Genomic DNA, 14,648 nt, shown 5'->3' with positions numbered 1-14,648 from the left:
TCATTAGGAGAAATTGCTTTTAACTATTAAGAATCAAAGTTAATTCTGTTCAGAATTTGTTTAACATATTGCTAAACCTGTAGCTATCTTTGACTTCATAGTTTTAAGTACACTATAAGAAAAGTATAGAAGCATCTTATGTTTATTTTTGTTCATTTTAGCCAACAGATTTATTTTTCTTATAATAGGGATAGGGGAGTTGGGATTGCAAGCAGTGCTGATGATTAAAGGCTGCACTGTGTTTTGAATAAAGAAGAGAAAAAACTAGCTTCTGGTGTAGGCCTGTGGCATGGGAAGAGTATGGAAGATAAATACTTGCTGATAACAGCATTCTACCAAATAAGTGTCAGCTCCAATTTTATTTTCCTTTTGCTGGGAAAACTGTGACCTCCTTTGAGTACTGGTGAGTGAGACATTTTGCAGCAAAGCTGAATATAAAAGGCCCTGCTCTCTGGTAGGCTAATGCCAAATGTTGGAAAGCCTTTAAAGAACTTGCCAAGCTACATTGAGTGTCAGCTGCTAGATCTGAAATAGAGCAATATAAAAAGTTAGATGTTCTTCCTGCTTTATTGTAGACAGTGCCTTAAAAATATAGCTAGAACCATCACTGTAAATAGAGACATAAAATAATTTTGTTGTACTGTTTCTTTATGTATTAGCTCTCATTAAATACATACTGTAACATAACTCTGTAACATTATCAGTTCCTTAAATATTGGTTTGGCCAAAAAGTTCGTTCGGGCTTTTTGGTAACATGTTATGGAGTAGAATTAGGGTATGAGACAGAAAGAAAATCTCAACATGGATCCTTCCCTCTTTAACCTGCCTCATCTTGTTCTAGAAGTGTTAAGGTAGTTTACGTATAATATAATGAGGCAGGAAAAAATAATAAGGGTTGATACTCATATGTGATGGAAACTATAGTAATGGAGTATGGAAAAATAACAGTCTATGAAAGCAAAAAGACTATATACCTAGCACTTATTTGTTAACAGATTTTCTTTCTATTTTTGTCTCTGTTTTTTTGTTTGACCACATAGGTAAAGTCCTACTTGCTGTTGCTCACCTGATGAATGGCAGCATAGTGGAATTCCCATCTGCTTTATGCTTTTTGGCAAGTTATTTCTCCCACTGTGAGCTGCTTGTGGGAATCTAGACAGATGTCAGAGGTCTGTCCCTATGTTTCTTTCAAGCTGGCAAGGACTCCACCATGTCTGTCACTCAGGCTCCTCCTCCAGCAGCAGAATCTGTCATGGTGGTTGGACGTTTGTGTAAAATACCAAGTAAACAGTCACTGATTTTAAGATGTACTATACAAATGTATTTTGTAGTTTGGGAAGATATAGCATTTCAGTTTAGCAGTAAGGAGTGACAGAGAAAGGCTAGATTATGCTCTCAGGCATATATATAAAATCTTAGCTATTTTAGTGTCAGTTGATCCTTTTTTGTTCTTAGCAATATATAATGCCTAATTAGTACTTCATGAGAAAATGGTAGAAAAATGTATGTGGTTCCCTATACCCTTCCACTACTCTACCCCCCACCCCTACCCCCCAACGTTGTTACTGTCTTTTAAAGTAACCAAAAAATAGATTAAAGTTTTGTTTCATACTTTAAAAAAAAAAAAAAAAGAATCCAAGCACGTCTTAAAGTGAGCAGTAAAAGTACTTTAATGGTTATGAGTTACCTAATATAAATGTCACTTTAATCTGTATTCTCTGCCAGGCAGTCTCCCATTGAATTTTCAAAGGGTTATCCAGAGACTGAGACTAGATAACCTGGCCTAGTTTAGTAAACCTCAAGAGAGATTTTAATAAGATGACTTTCGTAAGTCTCCTCAAATATTGTGTATATCAGCTTCTGATTTCCAAGCACACATCACTGACTAGAGCAGCTCCTATGTCTATTTTGGCATCTTGAAAATTAATAGTTTGTACCATCAGGATGGGAACCCTCACACTCTTCCTGCCTTTTGATCAAAGATATACTGAGTCAGAGCCTCCACACTGTCATTTGCTTCTAGTACGTGAGATACCCAGGGAGAAACATTAAGTCCTTTAGGCCACTAGAGCATTGTTTTTGCATTAATGCAAGAGGCGTTGCTGCTCTGTTACCACTACAGTGCCAGGAACAGTACCCTTGTGATGGGGAAGAATTAATGCACCACCACAGTGCCGAATTTACTGCTGAGGAGGACCGACTTAGCTTTGAGGTTGGAAGGGTAGAAAGGAACAGTCATAGAGCTTGCTGATTTAATTTCTCTTATATATATTATATTGCATGTGTGTGTGTATTTATAAATATATACATATGTGTTGTATCACATATGTGTATACCTATATACATGAAGAAAAATTGTTCACTGAGGCAATTTTGTATTGAAACAGTGTAACTGGTAACTTTCTTAGAAGGGTGACTATTCATAGAGTTGTAATGATAATTTAACAGTTATAATGCAAGTACTCTCTCATTTAAAAAAAAACTATGTGCCATTAACTTTCCTGGACATTTTCATTGCCTTTGTAATCAGGTTTAACTTCTAATTTAAAGGGAAGATATCTGAAATAGTGAGAGCATCTCAGGATTTTATAAAATAATTTAATCAACTCTTATTTGAATATTATGTAATGTCACCATCTTTTAAAAAGGAGATGAAAGTTAAGGCCTGTCCAGTAAGAGAAAGGTCAGTATGCCAGTGAGCAAAGGATCTCAACGTAGTCTTTGTGAAGGCTGACAAAGTAAATGGTATATTTTTAAGGAAAGGAAATGATAAAGTAACATTAGCAAAATATTCCCAAATGAGGATGTATAGAGGGAGGCAAATTACTTCTTGCAAGAGATTGGGTTAATGACAGCTTGGAAAATTTTAAGATAATAATTTCATAACACAGAAAGCATTTAGATGAAATTATCTAAATGCATTCTGCATTGTGAATCTGTTACCAAAACACTTTTACACTGTGAGAAGAACAGGAGTTTATTAATATTCATTAATGCATTTTGAAAGCACATGTGATACTTGCATTCTGAAAACTCAGTGTAAGAAGTAAAAAAAAAAAAATGGTTCTTAGATTTAGAATATTGTAAGAGAATAAAATGATTTGGAAGACAGTACCTCCTTTTTTGCTTTTTTGCAAATCCTTTCCCAACTACACAGATGCAACCCACACCAGCCCCCCTTGTGTTTCCTAAGTAAACAGTTTTTAAAGTTCCCTTTTTTCTCTCACTGAAATTACATTTACCTCCTTCTCTTAATAATAATTAATCTACTCACTTTAAAAATATTCATTGTGTACATCAACTGTTCTTGTTCTCTTCATGATGGAACTCGCTAAAGAAAAGTCATTTAGTCTTTGGTTATGACTAAAACTGCATTCATCCATTCAGTGACTATTAAGTGTTACATGTCTAGGTGCTGAGGATACAGAGGGCAGTGGGACAGACATGGTTCCTCCTTTCAGGGGGCTTACATTATGGTGGGGGAGACCATCAAAATAAATACTTGCAAATTATGACAGAGGCTTATGAAGGAAACAAATTGGGTGATGGAACCACTGGATGTATGAATTAATATAGCAAGAGATGACACTGGAAGATAGATTGAAACCAGCTTTCTTGAAATATAGTTTAATTTTACTTACTGGACCCCTGAGAAGATAGAATTTGAGTCAATTATAACACTAAGATGGAATATATGATATTTTATAAATAATAGGAAAGTTTGTTTTGTTTTGATTTTTTTGCTAAACCTCTCCTCATTCCCATGGGTTCATTTCATTCCTTCTATAAACTGTTAATTCTTTAAGATTGCATAGGGTACAAACCAATATAAGATATTGTAATTATATGATGAGGGCCCCTTTTTTGAGATTTAATATTAAAGCACACAGTTTTAACTGAGGGTAACCAGAATGTCTTAATCTTCGTATTTCTACCCCTTTGAAAGTCTCTGGGGTCTTGCTACCTTTTAAAGTTTTTAGGTACTTTGCTTAAGAAACTATAAAATACCCAAGGGCTGATTCTGGTCTTGTTTATTTCCACATGTCTAAGTCCAGCAGAGTGTTTGGTACAAGATTGGTAGGTGTGCTTGGTAAATACTTGTTAATTAAATGAGTTCTTTTGAAAGTATGGGTGCCAAACAAGGGTAAATACTCTTGGTAGCACAGAATGAAGAGGTCTGTGTGAAAAGAGCTTATATGAGACGGCTCTATGGAGAAAGTAGAAGTGATATTGGACTTTGAAAGATGGGATTTAAGGAGAAGGAAGGAGTAGGAAATTGTGTGGAGTTATAGGAATGTAGGTGGGATATGCACAGAGTATTAACCGTTCCAAACTGGCTGTCATTGAGAGTTTATACATGGAAGTAAGGTTTTAAATACTACATTTAAAAAAAAAAGTGGGTTGTACCAGAGTCTAGAAGGCCTTGCCTGATAAGAAGGGGGTGTAGTTTTTTCCCTCTGGGCAGTGGGGACTATGACATGGGATTGATTTAGTAGTATAGATTTTGATAATAAATGTTTTAGGAGGACTGATTTGGCCATACTACTTAGAGTAGATAATAGACAGAGTAAAGGAACAGAATTCCTCAATGGCATTTACAGAAGAGAATACCCTGTTGATCTGTATGGTTAGTCCTTATTTATTCTGTGCTAGTCTCCTTTCTAGTTCAGAGAATATAAACTATCTTGGGTCCCAAAGAGAGTCATACCATAGTATACTCCATAGCTGTCAGTGATATCCCCCAAGCAGGTTCCCTCTAGAAGAACGGATAGAGGGATCGTCAGAAATTCTCAAGACTAGGGGTAGGTTTCCCCTAATAAATTCTTGGCTGGAGTATCACAGCTTTTTTTCCCCCTCATATTCTTCACTGTCTCATGACTCAGAATTCCATGGTTATTTCACAGTCTCCAAATAAAATGCCGGAAAATTTTAGAAGAAAGTTACAAAGTATCACAAACTCAAGTAAGTGATAAATGCAGCATCTACCCAGTCCAAGCACCATGCTAAGTATGGGTGTCCAAAAATGATAGATAAAACATGATTTTTGTCCTCACAAAACTTAGTCAGATGGACTAGACATAAAACTTAAGAACACTGAGGTGCTTTGACTGAGATATATACAGAGTAGTTTGGGAGCATTTTGCCTGTTCTGGGGCTTTAAAGATGATTTCTTGAAAGAGACGAGTAGGAATTAGATGAAAGAGAGGGGAAGTTTATTCTAGACAAAAGAACAGCATGAACAACAACAAAAAAAGGCATTTGCAGTAAGTGTCCAGTCTTGGTGCCCAGTGGTCAGTGCCTCAGGTTACTTCCTCTTTTTGGTTTTCAAGATTGTTTGATGGTGACCCTCCCTCCTTGCATAGGCATCTTCCCTCCTTCCCTTCCTCGAATCAGTTGGCTTAGTGGTTTGTTTTCTTTTAGTGTGCTCAAAGAACAAGTTTTGATTTTGTTTTTTTAAATAAAGGATACATTTCTTTTTTTAAATTAATTTATTTTATCTCTGGCTGTGTTGGGTCTTCGTTGCTGCGCGTGGCCTTTCTCTAGTTGCAGCGAGCGAGGGCTGCTCTCCGTTGCAGTGCGTGGGCTTCTCATTGCGGTGGCTTCTCTTGTTGCGGAGCACAGGCTCTAGGCACGCAGGCTTCAGTAGTTGTGGCACGCGGGCCCACTAGTTGTGGCTTGCGGGCTCTAGAGCGCAGGCTCAGTAGTTGTGGCTCGTGGGCTCTAGAACACAGGCTCAATAGTTGTGGTGCATGGGCTTAGTTGCTCCACAGCATGTGAGATCTTCCTGGACCAGGGCTCAAACCCATGTCCTCTGCACTGGCAGGCGGATTCTTAACCACTGCACCACCAGGGAAGTCCAAGTTTTGATTTTGTTAATCATTTCTATTGCCTCTCTTCTCCCCCTGCACCCTAAGTTTTTGTGTTTTTGTCATTATTTTCATCCCTCTATTTCCATTGAGTTGACTTTTTTGTTGTCTCCCTGTCCAACTTCTTGATTTGAAAGCTTATCTCACTTATTTTAAGACTTCCTTTTAGGCATATAAGGATATAAATTACTCTCAAAGCACTGTGTCTCTCAGATTTTGACATGTATCACTTTTGTTGTCATTCAGTTTTAAACATTTTTTGATTTCCATTGTGATTTCCTCTGTAACCCATGATTTATTTAGGGAGTGCATATTCAAGTTTCCAAACAAAGGGATTTTACTTTAACCTTTATTTTTTAAACTGTTGATTTCTAACTAAATTGCACTGGGATTAAAGAGTGTATAGTCTGTGTGATATCAATTCTTTGAAATTTAGGACTTGTCTTGTATCCTAGTTCCCAGTCCTTTCTTGTACATCTTCCATGTGTCCTTGGAAAGAGAATAGATTATTTCTTGAAAGCCAACATATATATTTAAGTTTGTATATTTTTATCTTTTTTTTGGTATTCTGAATAATTTGCTTATTAAATACTGAGAAAAGTGTGTTAAAATATTTATCAAAGATTTATAAGTTTCTCCTTGTAATTCTACCATTTTTTTCTTTATATATTTCTAAGTTACGTTGCATACCATATGGCTGTGTACTTACACACTCAGGATTGTTTAAATTTCTTATTGGATTCTCTGTTTGTTATTCTGTAATGATGAACCTAAGTTTTTAAAATATTTTGTTTATTGCTGTTTCTGTACCAGCTTTATTTTTATTTAGATTTACCTGGAATATCATTTTCTACTCTTTTTTTTTGGTGTGGTTTGATTTTGTATGTCTTGTGTAAGCATTATCTAGATGGATTTATTATTTTTCAGCCATTCTGATGATCTTTATCTTTTTGATAGACAGAGAGGGAACAAATTATATCCGTATTTCCAAATTCATCTTACAGTTGTCTTCATTTTCACAATGATGCAGCCGTTAAAATGTTTTAAAATTTTTTAAAATTTCCTTTTTTAATCAACTATAATAAATTTTTTTAAAGAATAAATGCTTTAAAAATTTCCTTTTTAAAATTTCCTTTCCTTTTAAAAAGGAAATATCTCTAATTCAATGTCTTTGCACATATAATTTTCTTAAGATTCATACCTGTTTAAATGCTCCCCCTTCTTTCAGAAAAGTTTTTCTCTGACCTATTCCTTTTTAAAATAGCACTCCCATTATTTTATATCTTAGTATATTTATTTCTTTTTTAAAATTTCTTTTATAACACAAAAGTTATTTATAGACAGGTTATTTAGTGATATTAGTATTAATACTACTATTATACTAATCATTTTATTTACATGTTGATTATTTGATCTTAGTCAATAGAGGGAGAAAGATAAAGGAGCCCTAAAGGAGTAACATGCTCAAGTGAAGAGCAAGTAAAGAGGTAGAAATAAAGACTACTCAGGAGTGGCAGAGAATGAGAATGGGAGTACTTTTACAGAGAAAAGGAAATCTGTAATCCTCTAAGATTCTGGGGAAGAGTGAGGTAAGTGTAACTACATACATATTTAAGGCGAAAAGGAGGTTAAATGAAGAATTGCTTACAGCAGACCTTATTTACTGAGTAAACAGGGGAGAATAAACGGAGCCGAGAACGTTGGAATATTTGTTAAGTGGAGCACCCTAAAAGAACAGAGGTTAGGCTCCAACTTTAGTTAGGGTGAAATTACAATGTGTATTCATTTGAATAGTACCTTCTGGTCTATGGCAGTAGGGGGTTAATAGAAATGATGCAGGGAGTGACTTAAGTTACAAAGTATGTGGTCATGCTGATGATGGAATGTATTATACAGGGCGAAGGTAGCATTGACCTAAGGTAGAAACATCGAAGGTAGAAACATCATGAATGCACTGTGAACACCATGTTAAGAGGGGGACCTGAATTCTTATTCCAACTGTGCTCTAAACTATTGTATAACTTTGAGCACAGATTTGCCTTCCCCCGAATTAGAAAGGGGTTGAGCCTGATCATCTCTAAAGCCCTTTTCAATTTTCAGATGATGAGAGTATATGAAATAGATGGAGTTGAGTGATTAAAGGTTCAGGTAAGAGTGGGTAATGGGTGAGAAGAAGCAAGAACATGTATGAAGCTTGTAATAAGTTTTACCTCCTAACTTTGTAATAAATGTTACAAAGTTCATTGTAATCAATGAACTTGTTTTCAGTGTTCATTCACAATTCTGATCTCATTTACCTATTTAAAAATATAAGTTGGTAGAGATAGAAATTAGTATTCTCATTTAAAGACAATCTAGCTAGAGGAAAGATCACTAAATTTCAAGTCTAATTCCAGCTGTGTTTCTAAGAATGGCATTTGCAAGCCACAGGTTTTATCCTTATTTTCTCATCTGTAGATTAGGGGGGTTGACTTCTGTATCATACTACCTGAATTTTACTTTTAGGCAGGTTTCTAGGTCAGGGTAATGTGGTAGTTGTTATGTGTCTGCATTTTATAAAGACATTTGACATATTAATCTTTTAGATTGTCCTTTGTAGACAAGAAATAGTAAATGTGTGGCAGCACTTGGGAGAATTTGCAACTTGGGAATTACCTCATAAAATGACACAGGATTCTTTCCTCAGTATAGTCTTATTCACTGTTTTTAGCAATGACATGAATAAAGATATCGATGCCTTGCTGATTAAATATCCTATATGCTGGATAACAGAATCAAAGTCAAAGATGATCTCAGCAGACTTCAACTAAGAGCCGAATGGCGAGATGAAACCCTGTGGATTCCTCTGGTTGGGCCAGCAAGCACACTGCATAAGATGAGAGGCAGGGGCTTCCTTCAGATCTTGCCTCCATTACTTCTGTGTGACACATGGCCCCACATGCAAAAAGCATAAAAGAAAATTGTGAATTCTTTCTTTATTCTGGGGTCATGCCACTTCATTCCCCAAAGGCAACCAAAATTAGTAGGTTTTCAAGTGTATACTTCAGGAGAATTCTACTCTCTAGTGTCAGAGTTGTCCTCCTTGCCCTCTTGTTTCATGTAATATTAGAGAAAAATAAATTTTATAGCTGGAAAAAGATTTATGTACCATAGAGTTCAGTGATTCTCAAAGTGTGGTCCTTGGGCTAGGAGTAGCAGCAGCAGCATCACTGAGAACTTGGTAGAAATGTAGCTTCTTGGGGCCCATCCTGGACCTTCTGAATTATTACTTCTGGGGGGCCCAGCAATTTGTGCCAGCAGCTGATTTTACATATGAGGAAACTGATCAGAACAGTGAAGTAACATACCAAACATTATATAGTTACTGGTGGCTTCTGTTATATTTCACCCATAACTTGCTCTTTTTCTTGTGTAGTTTTGTCTCTTTTAAAAAAACATGTTTTGTTTTTAAAGTTATCAATATAAAAAATAGGCCATTGATTCACTTCCTACCTTTTTCATTTGTGCTTCTCTGTGTCTTTTGGGACATAGCAAATTCAGATGAATGCTATTTTGAAGTTTTTATCACGATTCTTTAGACTTAGCTGACTTTTAAAAACCAAACCTTAAATCGGCTCCCTGCTATTTTTTACATGCAAGACTTTTTGGTTGTCTCAAGGGTGACCTCTGACTTCTTTTCCAGACTCCTTTCCCATCATGTCATGTCTCTCCTCCTTTTAGAATTTCGAAGCTATATCCTGTTCTCACTGCATCTACTCCTTGCCTCATATTTCCTCTCTTTCTTTTCTCTCTGCACTGAAATCAGCCTTTCATTTGATTTCATCTTCTTAAAGCATTTGGATCTTCCAAATTGAAAAAATTAGTATCCTTTAGCCTTCCTGTGGCATTTTGGGTTTTCTATTTCTGTATTTGTGCTTGGCTTTATTTTGTTAATATGCATTTATATCAATCTTTTGTTAGTTTATATGCTCCTTGAGGACAAGGATCCTGTTTTATTTGTTGTCACTTCAGGCTTCTTGCACCATTCTCCTCACTTACTGGTTGATAGACAAATGTTGGTTGCATTTGTGTTCAGTGGAATGAGAACATACTCTGGGCTGTACTCAGTATCTGTAACTCTAACCAGTTGTCTTATAAATATTCTGATGACTGCATGGGATAGTAGGCACAGTAGGGATAAGTCAGCTCCAACTCCTCCACTGAATTTTACAAATGGAAAATTACAAATCCACAATCAGTTAATCTATATTTTGGTGTTCTTATGTGCCTGGCGTAATGTTGTGCATGGAGGATATGTTTTCAGTGTCATTTCCATAAATAAAGGACAGCACATTTTTACTATTGATACTGCTTTATACTTATGTACATTTAAATTACATGCATTGTTCCTCTTTGTGAACTTGAAACTTAGGTGTATGGTGTTAAGGAGATGTTTAAATTTTTCAAAATTCTTAACAAAATTTTAGTTGGTATCTTAAGATTAAGATACTCTGTTGTGGGGCTTTTCTGGTGGCGCAGTGGTTGAGAATCTGCCTGCCAATGAAGGGGACACGGGTTTGAGCCCTGGTCTGGGAAGATCCCACACGCCGCGGAGCAGCTGGGCCCGTGAGCCACAACTACTGAGCCTGCGCACCTGGAGCCTGTGCTCCGCAACAAGAGAGGCCACGACAGTGAGAGGCCCGCGCACTGCAATGAAGAGTGGCCCCTGCTCACTGCAACTAGAGAAAGCCCTTGCACAGAAACGAAGACCCAACACAGCCAAAAATAAATAAATAAATAAATAAATTTAAAAAGAAAAGATACTCTGTTGTGCTAAATACCCAAATATCAAGACTAGGTGTTTCCTATTGACGAAGCTTCTCATTCTAGTAAAATACAAAATTTTCTCAGATCATCTCAACATACTTGTCAAGGAAGAATATATATGCTTCACTGTGGGATAGAGTGGAAATTTTATCATTTTTATTTCAATTTTTCTGTAAAGCGTTATAATTTTATACTTAAATTTTAACTTTTTGAGTAATACTCAAAGTACACTTTATAATATTTTAGAGAACTTTTGAAAAGAAGGAAATGTTGGAGATGAGTTTTTAAATTGTGGTTGCCTGGAATACAGTGATTTTGGTTCATCAGGCAAATGTTCTTATAAGCTGTCTTGAGAAATGGAGATGTTATGGGTGGCTTAGGACCAAAGTTAACAACTTTGAAAGAATGTGCCACTATATTAATTTTGAAATTATTTTTCTCCAAGACACGTCATTTTTATCAATTTTTAGCTAACTGTGTGGAAAATGGAGAAGTGGAATGCTTTAATAAAATTTTGTGATCAGAGGTAAATTGTAAAAATTAAATATAATAGATTACCAGCCCATTTAGAGGCTCATATTACCTTAGCAGTTGTATATGGGGAATTTACATACAGCAGGGTTGTTGATTGCTGTTTTTAGATCAATAATTTTAACCTTACTGTAACATTGTAAGCTTGTAAATTTGATCTTATTGTTATGTCATACCAAACATATGCAGAACTCTTTTGTCATTGTTCTAGAGCCATTTAAAAGGCAGTTCAGAGAGTAATACATGAGAAGGTAGAAAAATGTTATGATTCTTCTCTGTCCTTAGGAGTTTATAGTTGGCATAGGAGACTTTATGCAAAGGAAACAGAAAGCATTCTGCACAATAGCTTTCAATTTCAGAGTGGAACATAACTAATTTTTCTATTTATCTGGCATTTTAAATTTAGTTTGTCAAGTTATTGTTATTTGTCCACAGTCAACTAAAAGTTTGTGCTTATTAATATCATCAGGGGCAGGCTTTGCTGGATGGTAATAAAGTAGAGCTGTGTCACATCTGTAGTTCCTGTCTCTAGCACCTGTTTCCTACGAAAATGTAGAGCTGAGTTTCTCATTTTTTCTATTTTAGTGAGCATTTGTCCTGTGCTTTCACATTCTTTCTTCATGGGGAAAGTAATGTATGCACAAGTGTGGAGATTGCCCAACACCAGCCAATTTATTTGATCAATGAGGAGCATATACACATGGCTCAGTCTTCACCTGCACCATTTCAAGGTAAGTAAAAGATGATGTCCCTGCTCTCCACCCTTCCCCACCAAGTGGATAGCCACCTTTCCCAGTAAGGTTTTACAGAATGAGATACTATCTTGAATAGTTAAGCTAAGCAATAAGGATCGATTTCTGAAGAAGAAAGAGAAGACCACAAGTAAGTGATAACAGCTTGCTAGTTTTTTACTGAAAGCTTCTCACATACAACATGGTCTTATGTGTATTGAGGAATAAAATGTGGAGAATTTCCTTTATATCAAAAGAGGCTTAATAAGTATTTGAAAAATGTAATCCAATGAGTAATTGACAAATATTATAAATTAAAGGTTTTCATTGTCCCGTGGTTTTAGGAATGTAATGACTTACAGAAAATTACTGTTAAACTTTGTACTATTTGAAATTTCAACCAAAATCAAATTTCTAGAGTTGTATAGTATGTAGTTTCTTCATTGATATTAATATCTTATTTTCTTTTAATTACAGACTACATTTTTTGTAGGTATTTGGTTGTAATTTAACTTACATTCATATTCTCATTAGTTCTCAACTAATCACCTAGATATCACCAAAATAATGCTATGTCCCTTTTTCTCTAGCTGTGCATTCTAAAGCTTTGGTTTTGTGTTTGGAATTCATAATTTTCGATGAATAACTCTTTTTAAATGTTATAATATTAAATCGAACCATATAGAAATATCTTTTTTAGTTCAATCTAATTTATCAGTTCTAGCGATGTCTGGTTGAAACAGTCTTAGTATATCACAAAATGTAATTAAAAAATGTTTTTTAATAAAATTAACTAAAGTATTTTTATTGATACAATAGTCTGTCAAATGAGTATTTAGCCTCCATATTATTTATGATGGCTTTTTGGTTTCCTACAAATGATTCTGATTTAATTTGATGAAAGCATCTTTTTCTTACCTTAAGGATTATTAAGGTCTTTTTTAAGGTAAAAAAGAACATTGAACCTCATGTAATTGTGTCCTGATTATTGCCTACATTTTCCTCCATCTTGCAACACATTTTAAGCTATTTACTTTATTATTCTGTAATTTTGGATGTTTTGTGTATGAACTACTATGTAATTCGAAATGACCCAATTCTCAAACTGTACACTTAAGAGTTGTACAGTATGTGCATATTTAAAAACTGTGTTATTTAAATACTGTGTCAGGATTATTTAAATACCGTGTTTCCTTGTTCTAGAGTCATTTAAAAGGCAGTTCAGATAGTAATACATGAGATTATTTAAATATTGTGTTTCCTTGACTCTGAAAGTGTTGAGGATCATCTGACTTTAGATTTTATTTATTTATTTATTTTTTGGCGTTGGGTCTTCGTTGCTGTGCGCGGGCTTTTTCTAGTTGTGGCGAGCGGGGGCTACTCTTTGTTGCGGTGCGTGGCCTTCTCATTGCAGTGGCTTCTCTTTGTTGCGGAACACAGGCTCTAGGCACACGGGCTGCAGTAGTTGTGGCTCACGGGCTTAGTTGCTCCGCGGCATATGAGATCTTCCTGGACCAGGGCTCGAACCCGTGTCGCCTGCATTGGCAGGAGGATTCTTAACCACTGTGCCACCAGGGAAGTCCCTGACTTTAGATTTTGTCAAGCAAAATAAAAGGATTTACTTATGATAATAGCAGAGGGCATTACTAGTCATGAGGAAAGATAGTATTGGCAATACCAGGTCCCTATAGACTACTTATTTTAAATCTTACTGGTTTCTTACTAATACCTTGAATCATGGAAGACTTTGTGGGGCATTATCCTGCCTATTTCCCATGATTGGTGAGGAGAAGGTACATTCTTAGGGCAGGTGTTGGCATATAGATAATTATAGTGAACATAACCATATTGATGTGGAGATTTCCTAGAAGTGTGAAAACAGGAAAATTGCCCTTGATTATGTGTGTTGGTTAGATCAGTATTTTTATCCCATTTGCATCAGTACGGAACAGCAGAAAGGCAACACGAAATATATGATGTCTACAGCCATCTCTGTCTTGATTGATGTGATACATCATCCAGCTGTTAAAAAAATAAAGCCATCCCCCAAAATGGACTTCCCAGTTAATGCCTATGCTGAGATTTTTTTATAAATCAGGATTAAGGAGAAGTAACCTTTATCCCCAGAAAAGTGTTATTCAGAAGGTCAAAATACTCACCATGAGACTAAGAACTGGCTGAGTTATACAGTATTACATTAGCTACATTTTTGTGTCTAGCTCAGTGAAAATGACATCAAGGTCAAACAGTGAAAGAATAAGAGAGAGAGGGACTTTGAATCCTTTATTTTGCGTAAAATAAATTTTATTTAGAGTTGTTTAATCAGCAGACCTCCAAAACAGTCATAATTGAAATTATACATAACATTATGTTTCAGACTTGGTACATTAAGGCTTTCCTGCTATTAGATGTTTTATGTATATATTATTTTAAAATTACCTCAAATATTTAGGAAGTCTCAGGAAACCATAGGAAGAATGTTCAAGTCCTAGACTGGTTTTGGGGTATATGTATTGAATGGTCTTCTTCTGTCATGGAAGATTCAGTATTCACATTGTATAAGCTATTACCAAACAGATGTTTATATGCTTTAATGTATAGATAGTTTATATATTGTGTGTTGATATAGCTGTCAGACAGTGTTATACCTCCCCCATCTGATTTCAAAAATTGATTTGCGTTGAGAGACATATAAATAAGAAGTACTAAAATG

General features: G+C 35.5%; 1 protein-coding gene across 5 annotated transcripts in view; it reads left to right on the top strand.

Moving 5' to 3' along the window:
* The window catches only part of MED13L (mediator complex subunit 13L), a 297,225-nt gene that overhangs the window by 223,213 nt on the left and 59,364 nt on the right, over nt 1-14,648 (top strand). For all 5 annotated transcript variants that reach the window (XM_067700702.1, XM_067700701.1, XM_067700706.1 and 2 more), the window contains one exon: nt 11,790-11,935. In XM_067700702.1, the coding sequence (XP_067556803.1) occupies nt 11,790-11,935 (146 nt within the window). The remainder of the gene's footprint in view (nt 1-11,789; nt 11,936-14,648) is intronic.

The sequence above is a fragment of the Pseudorca crassidens genome, chromosome 12 (assembly GCF_039906515.1).
Source record: "Pseudorca crassidens isolate mPseCra1 chromosome 12, mPseCra1.hap1, whole genome shotgun sequence".
NCBI lineage: Eukaryota > Metazoa > Chordata > Mammalia > Artiodactyla > Delphinidae > Pseudorca > Pseudorca crassidens.
This window is presented reverse-complemented; position numbering and strand designations above follow the sequence as displayed.